The sequence below is a fragment of the Drosophila hydei genome, unplaced genomic scaffold (assembly GCF_003285905.1).
Source record: "Drosophila hydei strain 15085-1641.00,03,60 unplaced genomic scaffold, DhydRS2 tig00008128-arrow-arrow-pilon, whole genome shotgun sequence".
Taxonomy (NCBI): Eukaryota; Metazoa; Arthropoda; class Insecta; order Diptera; family Drosophilidae; genus Drosophila; species Drosophila hydei.
In genome coordinates, this window is record NW_022045838.1 from 368,334 (window position 1) to 383,305 (window position 14,972).

Consider the following 14,972-nt stretch of genomic DNA (forward strand, 5'->3'; position numbering starts at 1 on the left):
TTCTAAATGTAACCGCTAGAATGCGCTCAAAGAGTTAGCAAGGTTCAGTTGCTAGCGCCCGTGGCGACAACTACATATGCAGCAAAGTATGTTGTAAATTTAAGTATGAAAGTTAGTCCACAGCTCAATCGCTAGAGAGCGCTGCTTGGCGCACCTGTAAAAGGTTTTTTATCGTCGTTTTCAGTCGCGCGATCGGCCGCAAACGCAACAGGTGGACGGAACTACGCGCAGTTCGATAAGTAACGGTAAAACCCCGAAAGTAGTTTAGGTTCTAGGTATGGGCAAATGGAAATAATATTTTATTTTTAATATAAGCAAAAATTTGAGACTAAAAACAAATAAACAAACAAAATGTGAAGCGCAAAATGCGCAAAAATTGAATTAAATAACTCATAAAAAGGGGGAGAGCGTGTGTCTGCGTGTGTGTGTGTGTGTGATAAGATAGCCCAGAAACGCGACATTTCCTGATAAGGGAATTTGTAAAAGACAATTCGCCTTTGGCTAAAATGAATTAGTCATTAAATTAAACTTAAATGTAAATAATCGAAAGCCATTGTGCACTCGAGACAAGCGACAACAAACAATCAACTAAACTATATATCATTTACATGCACAACTCATATCGTGTGCATACAAACGATGCGCTACAGTGGACACTCAAACTAAAGAACAGCTTCAATTAAATAGATATTAAACTTTAATATAGATCAAATGTAAACATAATTAAAATCGGATTATTCTTGCTGCTTTTTGTGGAACTTGTCATGTCTCAATTGCCAGTGTACAGTGGGCACCTTGTTAGTGAACTGATAAAATTTTTTTTACAATATTTGTTTCTTTTCTGCTCTGCCTAGCCTGGGAAAAGGAACTGCATTGTTAAAATTTCTTGATATGTAAGTAGCTGATATATGATATATGATATATAAAATGCCAACTGCGCGAATCTCATATTTTATATTAAACTTTAATTATTTCTGCAATTGAAATTTGAAGAACCTTTGACCTAAATCATATTTGATTCACTAAACCAAGTCCAAAAATTCTTTCATGCTGCCAGCTAAGCTTTGTTCACTCCCATGAGTGCGCACTGTACATAGATAAAATTGCTTAAATGTAATAGGAGATATGCTCATATGAGCAGCTTCCGCTCTGACAACCATTTAAAAAAAAATATAGAAATAAAACAGAAATGTGCCAGTGGAAAAATTATATATAAATTAGGTGACGGCGTTCATTATCTTGTTGTTATTGTCATATGCGCATAGAAATATGTGTATAGATATTTATATGTATATAATGAGCATGATCATATATATCTATATAAACTTATAACAATCAATCAGCTTGAAGTTTTGCTGCGGCATTATAAAATAACAATCAAAACAAACATTCGGCTTGCGGAATCGAAGCGCAGCGCCACAACAGCAACATCAAAAGCAACAACAACAACAACAATAACAACGAGCCCCATCAAATTACAAAGAAATTATTACGAACATAAATCGGAAATAATTTCATTTCTGTGCGCTGCTCTGATTAAATCGACTGTGAAATACAGTGAAATATCGTTATGAGAATTATGTACTAAAAAGACTATATATATTGACAATTAGATAATATGGACAATCTTGAAAATGTATAAAAGAAATTATAGATCGGCAAACTTAAAAAATGTAAGAAAAATTCAGAGAAAATTTAAGCTTTATACATTTAAATTAAACTACTGCTTGAAAGCTTCACTGTACAGTGACTTACGAGCTAAAAGATCTTGCTATAACTAAATAGGCTTCAAAACATTGTAAAACTAATACAAATTAGGAAAATTTAAAAGAAATCTTTGATTAAAAAAAATATATAAAAAATACTTTAAATATATTCGTCTACTTTTAACGATTCTGAGAGGTTTTACTGTACTTTAAGCACTGACAATAAGTTAAAGTTCTCAAAGAAATTAAAAATAAATCATTTTATTTATATAATGTGAAGGATGTTTAAAGCAAGCCCAAATGTGTCTATTAGATGATTAAAATATTTATTAAAAAAGTATTTTAAGATATAATACATCATTGCAAATTAATAACAATGCCGCTTAGAGTATTCACTGTACCTGTGCACATACGTCTTGACTAGCGAATAGTTCTATTTATAGACTTCTGCCTAGAGCCGCCGTTGAGCCAGTTCCCAACGAGAGAAATAGTTAACAAAAAATAGAAAAATATTAAAATACCTCATAAAAATAAACAACTAAAATAACTCGTAAATAAAGTCTTACACAATCAAAAAAAAAAAAGAATACAGAGAAAAAAGTCACAAAGAACTCTGCTACGCGTATTCCCCGAGCTGCAATTAGGTTCGCACTTGTCGCACCAGGTCGTTGGCCATTAACATAGACTCAAACGCAAACTACAGCTATACAACATAAATATATATACATATATCCATGTGCACTACATACACATAAATATGTATATAGATGTGTGTGAGAGTGTCTATTTGAACATAAGCGCAAATTGTGACGTCATGTGGGGCCAGCGAGCAAATCAACTGCAATAAAAAAATTCGTTTCGTTACAGTTTTGCTTCTTTTTTTGTTGTTTTTTTTTTTTTTTTTTTTTATCTACCTGCTCATTAACTGGCTATATACATGCAATAGTTGTAATTGTTGTTGTTGTTACTTTTGTTGTGGCAGCCGCTGCTACTGCCTCCCGCTATCAGCTGTGCAGCTTTCACAACTAATACTCGAAGCCAGCGGAAGTTATTAATAATGCATTTTTAATAAATAAAAACAACAACAACAACAACGACAAAGGTAATCACAATAACAAGCGCAAAGACAACAATAGATTTGAGTTCAAGTGCAGAAGATACAAAAGGAGATAAAAGAGCGCATAGACCGAATGCTGTATACACTTTTTAGACTCTGCACCTGTTCGATATCAAACAACTTTCAAAGCTGAAAATTTCTTTTAGACTATGACTAAATATTTATATATTATATATGTCGCAATGCCCATATTATGATATATAAACATATATGTGTGCAATGGCATTTAATCTCTAATTAGGTAGGTCTTAGTTATAAATAATTTCTCAACTTAACTGTAAAGATAAAGCCAACTCGTAAAATAATAATAGATAGTGAAATATATTTTATATCACAAATACTTTCTTATATTATTAAATGTTTACTTGTTGTGTCGTAAATCTTTCGAACAGCCCTCGTATTTATGTTATCTTTATTCCTTTTTGTCGCCCCAGAAACCTTATCAAATTCTTAACTGTTGCAAAAGGCCGAAACTCAAAGGCCATCAAATGAGTGTAAAATTTTGTTGTTGCTTCTTTGAGGTTGTTAATGTTGTTGTTTTTGCTATTGTTGTCAAACTTGTTATAATTATTGCTGTTGTTGCTAAGGCTGTTGCTGAAACAGCATTTAAGGCACTTTTCTACTATAGCATTTGAGAGAAAGAAAGAGAGAGGGAGAGAGAAAGATAGATAGAGAACGAGAGAGAAAGATAGAACAAGAGAGAGGGAGATATATAAAATAAGAATAAGTAGAGAATAAGTGGGAAAGAGAGAGAGAGAGATAGAGGGAGAGAGACAGAGAGAGAAAGAGAGAGAGGAGGGAGTGATGGAATAGACAAGGCAAATATTGATAGAGAGCTAAAGGAAGAAAGCTGTGTAGTATGTAATGGAAAACTATACATAAGAGAAAGAGAGAGAGAGGGAGAGAGATAATGTGAGAGTGGGACAGAGATAATGCGAGACTGAGGGGGTGACAAAGACGAGAGAGAGAGAGAAAGAAAAAAATGGAGACTAAGAGAGAGAGAGAGAGATAGGGGGAATACCACAGAGAGGAAGAACTAAATGTAGATCGTGAGCTTGGAAGAGACAGCAATCATTAAGCAACCGAAAACAATACAGAGAGAGACAGAGAGAAAGAAAGGGTTATTCATAAACAAAGACCAGATAGCGAGAGAGAGAGAGAGAGTGTGTGTGAGGAAGCAGTCAATGCGCAATAGGCTTGGCAACTGGCCAGCTCCACCTACACCTTCACCACTATTGCCACCACCACCTTCACTGACAGCTCACCTCCAGCTGAGCTCAGTTGTGCACACAACAACTTTTTATGTTGTTGCTGCTTGTTGACGTCAGTCGCAGTTGACAGACGGCAACAAAGCAACAGAGACAAAGGCAGAGGCAGAGACAACATCGGCATAGAGAACTAACAGATTGGAGAGCTGCTAGAGCACGAGCAACAGCTAGGCATAGTGCGCCATGAAAATATGAAGATAAGTTAGGTAATATCTAAAGATACGCCCCGTTGTAAGGCAAATAACTGTATAGAGATAGTAACATAAAGGCCATGTTCAAGGTAGTCAAATACAAATGCCATATTTATTGCAGTTTACGCCGAACCAAACTTGACTCGAAACTATGGCCGCGAGCAATGGAGCTGCAAGCAGCAAAAACAATAATCCCAGTGATTTGGATACTCAAGTGAATGTGGAGGATTTGCCAATCAGCTTCAAGGTTAGTCTTTTAGCTCTCAAATACAACAAGTGCCGCAAACAGAGCGCAGCATTTCATAAACACACACACAAAAAACGAAACATTGCTAAATGCCCATAAATTTAAATGTGAAGTTCAACGCGCATGGATTAAGCGCTTAACAAAAACCGACGAGCGACGACCGACGTCTAACACCCGCAATATACGCCCAAACTGTAGTGTACACTGAGCAAAATGATGTGGTTTGAATTAAATTTGACTTAAGTTTGAGTAAATTGGATGTTGAACTTAGATAAAACAATTGAAGTGGAATGAAGTACAAGCTATGTTAAAGTATAATAGGCCTGATCGATGGGCAACAGCTGACTCGAGTCCGATTTAGGGACAACTTTCAAATATTTTTGCTATTTTTTAATATTTTTTGTTTGCTTATATATATATAAATTTAAATATTTGTACTGACTTAATTTCAGCTTCTGTTAATCCTCTTTAATATCCATGCTTTCTCTAGAAAACATCAACAATTTTTAAGCTTCACGTTTTCATCCCTGAAACATCATCTGTTCATCAATGTGAAAACGTTCTTAATTTATATATATATATACATATATCAAGAAAATATTAAAATATCATTTTTTCTGCTCTAAATTCTCTTAAACAATTTTCTTGATTTTTTTAATTAAACTGAATATTGAAATTTTTTTAAAATATTCTTTGTTTACTTTTTACTTTTATAAAAAAAAAAAACAATTCTTTTTAATTATCAATACATTTTTAAAATATTTTGTGGAAAGGCCAAAAACACCCTCCACATTTTCCTATTTTCATTTTACGTTTTTCAACAATTGCAATTCAATCTTCAAATACTTATGCTATTCGAACCACAATTTCTGTGCGGTGCATCGAAAAATAACATAGCCAGACAGACACGCACTCGTCACGCTTGGCTGGACATTGGCTAAAGTCACCTGAGTGTGAGTGTGTGTGTGGTTGGCGGACAGCGCTGACATCCGGTTCGGGTCGGATGCAAATGAGGCGACAGTTCAGAGAGTTTGCCAACAGCTAACGACTAACGGCGACTCAGTCCGGAAGTAGCACCAACTCCAGCCACAGCTGCAGCATTTTGTTCTTATGTAAAGCCATTTCGCTTTTGCAGGTCAAATACATTGGCTCGGAGGCGGCGCGTGGACTATGGGGCATTAAGTACACACGGCGGCCGGTTGATTTGATGGTGGGCGTGGCCAAGAATCTGCCGCCCAACAAGGTGTTGCCCAACTGCGAACTGAAGGTGTCGACATCGGGCGTGCAGCTGGAAATCATATCGCCCAAGGCGAGCATCAATAACTGGAGCTACCCGATCGATACGATCTCATATGGAGTACAGGACTTGGTCTATACACGCGTATTTGCCATGATTGTGGTGAAGGATGAGTCCAGTCCGCATCCATTCGAAGTGCACGCCTTCGTCTGCGACAGTCGAGCCATGGCCCGCAAATTGACCTTTGCCCTGTCAGCCGCCTTTCAGGATTACTCGCGTGTGGTCAAGGAGGCTGCAAGCGATGAGCAGGACGGCAGTGCCAGTGCCACGCCTAGCGATACCATTACGCCCACGAGGCACAAGTTTGCCATCGATCTGCGCACACCCGAGGAGATCCAAGCAGGCGAACTGGAGCAGGAAACGGAGGCATAGCATATATATATAAGTGTATTAATTATATATGTGTTTCAACTTTTGGGATTCCGGCTTACGTGTCCATTGTGATTGTCAAAGTTACTTATCGTCCAGCTGCGGCAGATGCTGTTGTTACATTGTAGTTCTCTCACCTGGTAGTTGCCTCATACAGCTAATTACCCAAAGCCTAAGCATAAGGCAATTGTAAACAAACAAAAAACAAATCGATTTTTACGTAAATTAATATAAATTATATTTGTACAAAAAAGTAACAAAAAATATACAAGTTTTTAAACTGCCTTTTTATGTATTTGGATGACTTGATGCAGGTATGTATGTATGTACGTATTTATGTATTTATGTTTGTATGGCTTTATGAGAAGTTCTCCCACTATGACACTTCATTTAACAAGGCCTAAACTATTGTGATATATTTTTGCTTGACTTGATTTGGTTACCAATAGATAGTGAACATTTATACTTGCCTAAGCAGATATAGTATATGAAATTCTGACATATTTCTATTAAATTATAATTATTTTTTCAATTTGTGATTTAAACATTGCATAATATTTGTCCTGGTTATGGCTTGATGTAATTTTTGATGTACATTTTAATTTGTTTACATGAATGCCACTTATTAGAGCGGCTTCATTTGAGTACAAATAGATGTAATCTGTGAAATTCTGACACAATTTGACTAAGCTAGCATAAGGTCGGAAATAGCTGACTCTAGAACTAATCAAATTTTATGTCATATTTTTAAATTTATAATTTCTGCAAATGAATTTGATAGTAGAAAGTTGTACAAATAAAAAACGTATATTTTTTAAATATCGAATATTATTTGACTGAATTATGAGCATTGAAAATGAGACTTAACTGAGGATAAGACTTTGATCTTTTGTCAAGTGATGTCAAAATTAAAATTTTTTGCTTTTTTTAATGACAATTGAGAGAGCAGCTGCATAAGTATGAAAATGTATATTAATTAAACATCATTGTACGAGTTATGAGACTTCGAAGTATAAGAATATAACCCTCAGCTGATGATTCGCCCACAATAGTTCTCTATAGGAGTCTCGCCCTTCCCTGGAACAGTTTCAGTTAGGTCGCTTGTCAGTTGGCCATCTCTACCGTTCAAAGGCTGAATGCGACTAGGCAAACACAAACACTCAAACCTGTGCACGATGGAGCTCGCTAACCCATATGGAAAGTCAGAGACTTGAGTCAAATAATATTCGATACATACCTGTCTTGGATTTTTCAATATTTTTTATTTAAAGTTTTTTGTTTTTCAATTTTTTTGTCATGTTTGTTTGTGTTTACTCAAGGATACAACAATGCTAAACTTAAATTTCAACTCTCTATGCAGAAAGAAATGGCCATAAAACTAGAAAAATTCAAAAAATAGTCATTAAAGCTGCCTAGGTGCAAATGAGTGGAGGGCGGAGCTACGAGAGGCTTAATGTTGTGGGCGGGTGTTGCTCGGAGGCGGAGCGTGGGTGGGTGATTCCTCTAGCTGGCATCGGCACGAAAGAGAAAGCGACGTTTACGTGCATCCATTCTCGATGGAGTCTTTGGCTCTCGCACCTCCGGCACAACAGCTGCTGCCTCCTCCTGCTGTGGTGTCGGCTCTGCTTCAACTTTGCTCACAGTCAGGGGCTGTGTTTGCGCAACGGACATGGCTGGATCCGCGTCTGAAACGCGCTTGTATATAGGCAGAATGACTTCCTGTTCCTCGGCTGCAACGGGCGCTGGCTCAGCAGCGAGCTCTGCAACGGGTGCCGATTCAGCAACAATCTCTGCAACGGGCTCTGCCGCTACGGCTTGCTGCTCAGCCTCTGGCTTGCTTTCAATCAATGTCATGGGCTCAGCAGCACCTGGTGTTAGCACCAGTTCCATGGGCGCCATTTGCTCATTCTTGGGGCTCTGATCCAGACGCTCCTTCACCAGCTCCACAATGTCGTCAATGCTAATGCCTGGCATATAGGCAGCCGCGGGCAGGCTCTCCTGTGCATCGTCTTGAGCAGCTGGTTCCGCAGGCTCAGCGAGCGCTTCAGTTTCCAGTTCCTTAGCCGGCTCCACGACAGCTTCGGGCACTGACTCGGGTTGTGGCTCTGACTCCGGCTCCGGTGCAGCGACCACCTGCACAGGTATTTGATAATCGGCGGGCAAATGATTAAGCTGCATTATATTGATAATTGGCGAATCCTGTTTCAGTTTCAATTGAGGTTCCGCTGGCTCCGCTTCCAACAGCTGCTCCTCGACAGAGGCATTCTTGTCAACAATCTCTGGCTCTGGGAGCTTGGCCTCCTCAACGGAAACGGCAGTTGCATCCGTTTCCGTTTGCTGCAGTTGCTCAGATGCTGGCTTCGCTTCACTCTCTTGGATTTGTGGCTGCTGCTGCTCAATGGTTTCGGCCATGTCCATGGCGGCATTTGCCAGTTCAGTCTCAGTCTCAGTTTCAGTTTTAGTTGTAGTTTTAGTTTGTTCCTCATGCTTGCGCAGCGTGTTCAGGAAGTCAGTGATCAGCTGTTCCGCTTCGGCAGCCATGACTGGATCGACGGGCTTGAAGCCACCAATCGATGCTTGTGCTTCATTTTTGTTATCCAACATCTGCTCGACCAGTGGACTGGGATGCTCCATGGCGGGCGTAGCTGGCAGACTGACAGGGGCATCGGCTGGCTTAGCTGCCTCCATTGCTTCAATGTTCGCAGTTTCCTCGTTGGATAAGTTTGGCTCTACGATCGCTGGCTCAGAGTGAGTGTCTTCCATTTGTGGTTCCTGCTCTGCAGCTGGCTTATTGGTCTCGATGAGCTCGATCTCCTGTGGCTTTTCTTCTAAAGTCTCCACGATCACAGCGGGTATCTCTGGTATGGCTTCAATGGGCTGCACTTCATCTTCCTTTATATTAATGGGACTAGCTTGCTCCGCTGGTTCCTCTGACTTTATCTGCTCTGCCATCTGCTCTGGCTCCGGTTCGGGCTCTGCTATGGCTACAACTGGCTCGGATGCCTGGGCAACTGGCTCTGCCACCTGCTCAGCAACTGGAGCTGCAGGAGCTGCCTCCACAAACATCGTCTGCAGTTTCAACGTGGGCTGGGGTTCACTCAGCTCTGCCTGAACAATTGCTTCCGTCACAGCTGGCTCGCTTTCCTGCACAGGTCTTGCGGTGCTCGAGATGCTGTTCTTATTAAACATCGCTGGACGCTTGCGTATGGAGTTGAACAACTCATTGCGTATGGGCGTGGCAACTGCAGGCGCTGCGGGCTTAACGGGCTGCGGCTTCTCCTTGTTGCTGGGTCGAACGGTAAAGCGATGTGGCTTCAAGGGCTTGGCTGCCTGTTGGACGACTGACACGGCAAGGACTTCAGGTTCTTCTGCCTCCACAGCTTGAATTATGGGAGCTTCTGTGACTACCACAGGCACTTTCCTTTGCGGCTTGTTGTACGTGATGGCGGGCTTGCGGCGATTGGGCTTTGGCTTGGGCTTTTGCACCTTCACTGGCTTGACCGGCTCCATCACAGGCTCGGGTGCAGCTGCAGCTGTTACAGCAGAGGCATTCATTTCGCTTTCCTCGGGTTGAGGTCTCTCTGGTTCGGCTTGCTCGCTCTCAACGGCAGCAGCTGCAGCTGTTGCTGCTGCAGGCTGCTTCTCCTCCTCCGTAGGCAGGCCAAAGTTGCTATTCAATTCGTAATACCTGTAGCTCTCCTCGCACTCAATGGTCATGTCCTCGCGACGCATGCAAGTGAAGGATTCCTGTAAGAAAACTTTTGCTTTCACTTGACTCAAGTCTCTAGAAGCTCGCTTACCTGACTGAAGATCGTTTCCTCTGGGCAAATGAAGCTCCAGCGGAAGGTGTTCTCCTTGCCATCGGCATAGGTCACGGGCAGGCACACATGGAAGATCTGGCAATCGTTCTCCACATCTGCATAGTAGCCATAGCTCTTGTTGGCGCATGAAAAGTTGTCCGTTATGTCAGCTCGTATCGACGTAGCATTGCTGGGCAAAGTCAAAGTGCCAACGAGGGGAGCAGCCTCCACTCCTGCACTGCTGCTGGCTGGCATTTCCTCTGCAGCCTCCATCTGCATATCCGACTCCTGTTGCACAGCTGTTGCCGTGTCCTCGCGTGCCATAATGGGCATATTCTTTCTCTGGAAAAGAGTGGCGAGCACAAGCATTAACACATTTGAGACCATTCAGCTAACGCACTACGTGCCACGCATGCGCAAATCCTCAATTCGAATCAAGCACGTGACATGACTCGAGCTAGAGCTAGGCAATTCGTATTGAAATCAAAAAAATTTCACTTATGTTCTAGTTTTTTGGCGTTAAGTGAAAACTATGAACTAAGCGCCCGAAGCTGCTAACCAAATGCGTTTGCAGTTCGCACCTGGCGGGAAACCATTTTTGGTCAACGCTGCAATTGAAGTCACTTTCCATACGCTCAAATGTTATCACATCATATTTTTAACCATATCGATATATTATTTATTTCGATAAGAGTCATGCATTTTAAACAGTTTTCGGCTTTCAGTCACGCAGTCATTCGGCTTATGAAATCGGTAAACGCATAAATACCTCTTGCAAATACAGCTGTTAAAGTTTCTGGAAGCTCTTCATCTTTCTCTTTTCGTTATCATGAACTTACTGTGATATATTGATACAACTGTTGCACACAAGGGCTCGGGAGCTTCAACTAATGTTATTCCTCATTCATTCTATGCCCAACTTCTTTTCTTTCAGCACCCAAATATAAAATTTATTATGTCTTTATGCGCTACGTTATATTTAGATATATATAAATTTTTTTTGGTATATCTATTTATATGCAGCCAAATTTAAACATATTACACATCTTCAGTCTTGAATTTTGTTATGGAATTCGCCTGATTAAGTGTTGCCAATCTTAGAGCGTGTCTGCCATAAACGTAACGAACCTGCAGCTGTCTATAAATACCTTGGCAGTTCTTCTGCTCGTTTGGTCGTCTGCGCTTCGGCTCCTCGGGTGCATTTAGCCGTTAAAAGGCTAAACGTTTGGCATACCAACTAAGCGGCATAGCAGCGAAAAGTCTTATGCAAATGGCAAAGTGTCGAAGGGGCAGACTTCTAGAATGACTAACACAACTGGGAGTTGAAGTCGTGCTGCCATTAAAATTTCTGACTATGCCTTGGCAAGGCGAACACATTTCATTAACAGTTTTCCGTTGCCCGTTTCGATTTCCGTTTGCTAACGGAAGTCGTCTGCTACTTGCAGCCTAATCGAATCCAAATCGAAATCTAAATCCAAACACCCACCTGTTGGCTAAGGGGTCCCGCGCTGCAGCCGGCGGCCAGGAGCAACAATATAGAAATTAGCTTCCACATGATGATAACTAGCACAAATTGTTCAGTTGTATATATTACTATATATATTTGGGTATATAGGTATATGTGTATCACTTTTATCACAACACTTAATTACAACTTGAGAGCATAGTAATCCTTGTCGGCTCTGTCTGTGCGTATGTGTGTGTGCGTGTGTAATCCAAATGTTATCCAAGACGTAAGCAACTCTTTGTTTGTTTCCCTTTTTAAGATAGATTTGTAACTACCAAAGCTTGCACTCGCACTGTCTGCGGCTCTTTGCACACACCTGTGAGGCACCGTTGGCTACCAAATACTAACTGCGAACGAGCTAACCAAGCGACGCCCAATTTATATATTCTTCACTTTGATTTATTAAGAATGCAAAAGGTAGAGAAAACCACAACGAACACGCAGACACACGCACACAACGACACCTATACAGGTGCGTGCGGCAAAGAAATGTAGGCGACAACAACAGCAACAACGGCAACGACAACGGCAACGGCAACGTTGACAACAACTACAATTACATTGGCAAGTGCTTACATTGTTGTCGCTTCTGCTGCGCAAACGTGACATGGAATTTGGTGGAACTCAAGTTGTGGAATCTAAGTTAAGAGCTGAGAGTGCGAGAAGTAAGAGAGAGAGAGGTAGAGAGAGATTAGATCTGAGTATGAGTTGATCTGTGCTAAAGAGATCCTCTAGGGAGCTAAGTTGATTGAAGATTGAATTTAAATTTTTTTATTTAGAAATTGAATGATCTTACTAGTAGTGATGAAAGTGATGGTCAGTATGCAAGTTAAGCCTGCATGAAAGCTCTCAACTTCCAGTCTCTCTATACTGATGATGAAAAATGAACACTGAGACTTAAAACTGTATTAAGGCCCAGCCCAATTGGTATTCATTGACACCTGATTTGAACTTGGATTTTACATCTAATTAAATCTTAAACTGAATAAGCTAAAACACACTTTAACAAAATCCTGTAAGTTTAGGTTACCAGAGTCGAGAGACTAAATCATCGATATCGAGAGATTTGCAATTGAATTTTTGACATCAAACTACTTCGGAAAGATATAGTCTAGTCCAACGTATGGAAACCTGATTCTCTTGAGCACAGCTTTTAGCTCAGTCTCCCTCTTATTTTCTCTCTTGCTCTCTCCCCCTGCCTGTTTCTCACTCACTCTTCCCATTTCCTTCTAGCATAAGTAGAAAGCATATACGTTTTTAGCGCTTACATCTCAGCTCGAAACCCTCACTTCCAAACTCTCAGCTACAAACTCTCAGCTCCAAACTCTCAGCTCTAAACTCTCATCTCTAAGCTAGTCACTTCTCATCTCCTACCTATCACATACCATTCTCTCAATTCTCATTTCTCATATCCAAACTCTTATCCCTCAAATGCTCTCTGTTGCCAACTCTCTTGTTCATCTCAGATAGCATCAAATATTCAGTGCGTACCTGGACTTCTGATGCTGCCTCATTAATATGGCAGACAACATTTCCTTTGGCCAACGCAACCAGATTAATCTCAACGCTAAGATGTATTAAACGCACCGCCAGGCCAACTTGAGAAGACACTAGCAGACTTTGCAGGGCCTTTGTTAGCGCCAGGTGATTCAGTGGCAATTAAAAAATACTTAAAAATTATTATCAACTCGATATTTGTTTATGGTTAGGCGCTATTTCCGATGCCATTGGCCCCGGCCGCTTTCGCTTTTTGCGCTGTGCCTCGCTGTACGTGATTTTGATAGAACAGACGAAAGGGCAAAGGCGGGGCTACAACTTGTGCCTGTGCCCAGCTCCGAGCATTTACACAAAACCAAATATATATGCTCGTAAAATTAGAAATTCATAATTGACGCGTAATACTTGTACGTGTAGCCAGCCCCCACAGGCGAAATGGTAGCAGACCATTCTAAATTATTAATGCGTCTTAATAAGCGTCGCTTGTTTTGAAAGCCACAAACCCATATGATGATATTTCGTTTGTTGCATAATCCTTTGCCATCTCTTCTTCTGCCATTGAACCCTAATGAATTTTTATTTTTATTTTTTGATTGTGGTTCACTGAAAAAGCACGCACCTCTAAAGTTAAAGTTAAAGCCCCACTTGGTACACATAAAATTGCAATCTCACGTCGTCTTGTCGTTGTCTCTTTCTCTCCCTCTCTCTCTCTCTTCCGCCAATCTTTCGAGTTTAATCTCCGACAAGAGGCAACCAGTACCAGTACTGAGTGCTTGTGGCTAAGCAATTTCTTAGTAATCAGTGACTATCCACCATGCACATTAAGTTACTTAGAAGTTTTCTGGAAGTCAGCAGAACTTTAGACACTTTGCAACTTGACAGGATTATGATTGCAGAAATTTAATGTGTAAAAAGCAGCTGGCTTATCATATAAGTTATGCTATTAGTGTTTGAATATACATGACTTAACTAATATATATAAGTTAACTAATATTCATTGTCAGTTAAGTCAGCGTCCTGTAGCTCACATTCAATAAAAATTAAGTCTTCTCTTCTGCGAAAACTTCTCCAAGAGAGTTGTATTCCAATTCTAAGAGCTAATTGAATTGTACAGATGATTATAATGAACTCAATGAACTAGTTAAATAATCAACTAATGTACTAATTAACTAGTGATCTAATGAGCTAAAGGACTAGGACTATTAAGGACTGTTTAATTCATGAACTGAAAAACTAAAGAACTAGTGAACTAATCAACTAGTAAACTAATAAAACACTAATGAACTATAAAACTTATATTATCTATTAGTGAAAGTCTCTCTTTGTTCAATTATTCAATAGTTCATGAATGATTCGTTCTGTTTGATAGAGCAAGAGAGATAGATTCTATTAAGTATTACTATAGTTCATAAGCTATAGTTGTATTGAACCACTTAGACATCTATCAACTACCACTGAGACTAGTGTATAACTGATACTGAGCTAACAGAACTAGTTATCTAAATAATCAAATTGAACTAGATCTCCTAAGCTCTACATACTTTATAAGAGTGGATTATCTACTCTCTAGCAGGCACTGTGCAGCTATGGCCCGCACTACCCTTCCACAGCTGTTGCCAACTAGCAAACATAGCTCTATGCTTAAGTTTAGTATGTAAAACTCAAATATTAATAAACTTTCATTAACCATATTTAATGTCTATTAACAATCTTCTAACTTTAGTCCAAGCCAAGGCAGCAAATGAACGTGTCAAGTACAATCGAGTGCCATAGAAGATTTATTGATATACATATATGTACATATATGTATATATGTGTATATATGTCATTATATCCCTACCTTGGATGGCATATGGGCAGCTAAATTGCTGATAAGTAGTTGTTAGCCCTGCGCGCATGTGCATTAAAATGCCTTCATGCTTTTTTTTTGCGCACATTGTAACACAATTGACTTAAAAATGCATTTCAACTGA

At 40.0% G+C, this 14,972-nt stretch overlaps 2 protein-coding genes across 3 annotated transcripts; one reads left to right on the plus strand and one right to left on the minus strand.

Annotated features, from left to right (window-relative positions):
- Positions 1-189: 189 nt before the first annotated feature.
- Positions 190-6,403, plus strand: LOC111604486. 2 transcript variants are annotated; one of them, XM_023322574.2, is made up of 3 exons: positions 190-245; positions 4,404-4,529; positions 5,665-6,403. In XM_023322574.2, the coding sequence occupies exons 2-3, from the start codon at positions 4,434-4,436 to the stop codon at positions 6,196-6,198; spliced, it is 630 nt and encodes a 209-aa protein (XP_023178342.1). In that variant the 5' UTR covers positions 190-245; positions 4,404-4,433; the 3' UTR covers positions 6,199-6,403. The 2 variants fall into 2 exon arrangements, with proteins under 2 accessions (XP_023178342.1, XP_023178343.1); XM_023322575.2 differs by having other exon boundaries at positions 198-275.
- A 1,183-nt stretch (positions 6,404-7,586) lies between these two features.
- LOC111604500 (titin) lies at positions 7,587-11,550 on the minus strand. The gene is made up of 5 exons (XM_030225317.1): positions 11,482-11,550; positions 9,996-10,337; positions 8,617-9,942; positions 8,329-8,532; positions 7,587-8,262 (listed from the first exon to the last, which is right to left on the minus strand). Exons 1-5 carry the CDS (start codon positions 11,548-11,550, stop codon positions 7,699-7,701), a joined length of 2,505 nt encoding a protein of 834 aa, XP_030081177.1. The 3' UTR covers positions 7,587-7,698.
- Between the last annotated feature and the right edge of the window lie 3,422 nt (positions 11,551-14,972).

Bases quoted from the DNA above. Each gene is read 5' to 3' on its own strand.
- LOC111604500 (XM_030225317.1), bottom strand. From the start codon at position 11,550: ATGTGGAAGCTAATTTCTATATTGTTGCTCCTGGCCGCCGGCTGCAGC. The intron at 8,533-8,616 runs GCCATGGACATG...GAGCAACTGCAG, and splicing joins AGACTGAACTGGCAAATGCC to CAAACGGAAACGGATGCAAC. The intron at 8,263-8,328 runs GTGGTCGCTGCA...GCTGTCGTGGAG, and splicing joins ATTATCAAATACCTGTGCAG to CCGGCTAAGGAACTGGAAAC.
- LOC111604486 (XM_023322574.2), top strand. From the start codon at position 4,434: ATGGCCGCGAGCAATGGAGCTGCAAGCAGCAAAAACAATAATCCCAGT. The intron at 4,530-5,664 runs GTTAGTCTTTTA...TCGCTTTTGCAG, and splicing joins ATTTGCCAATCAGCTTCAAG to GTCAAATACATTGGCTCGGA.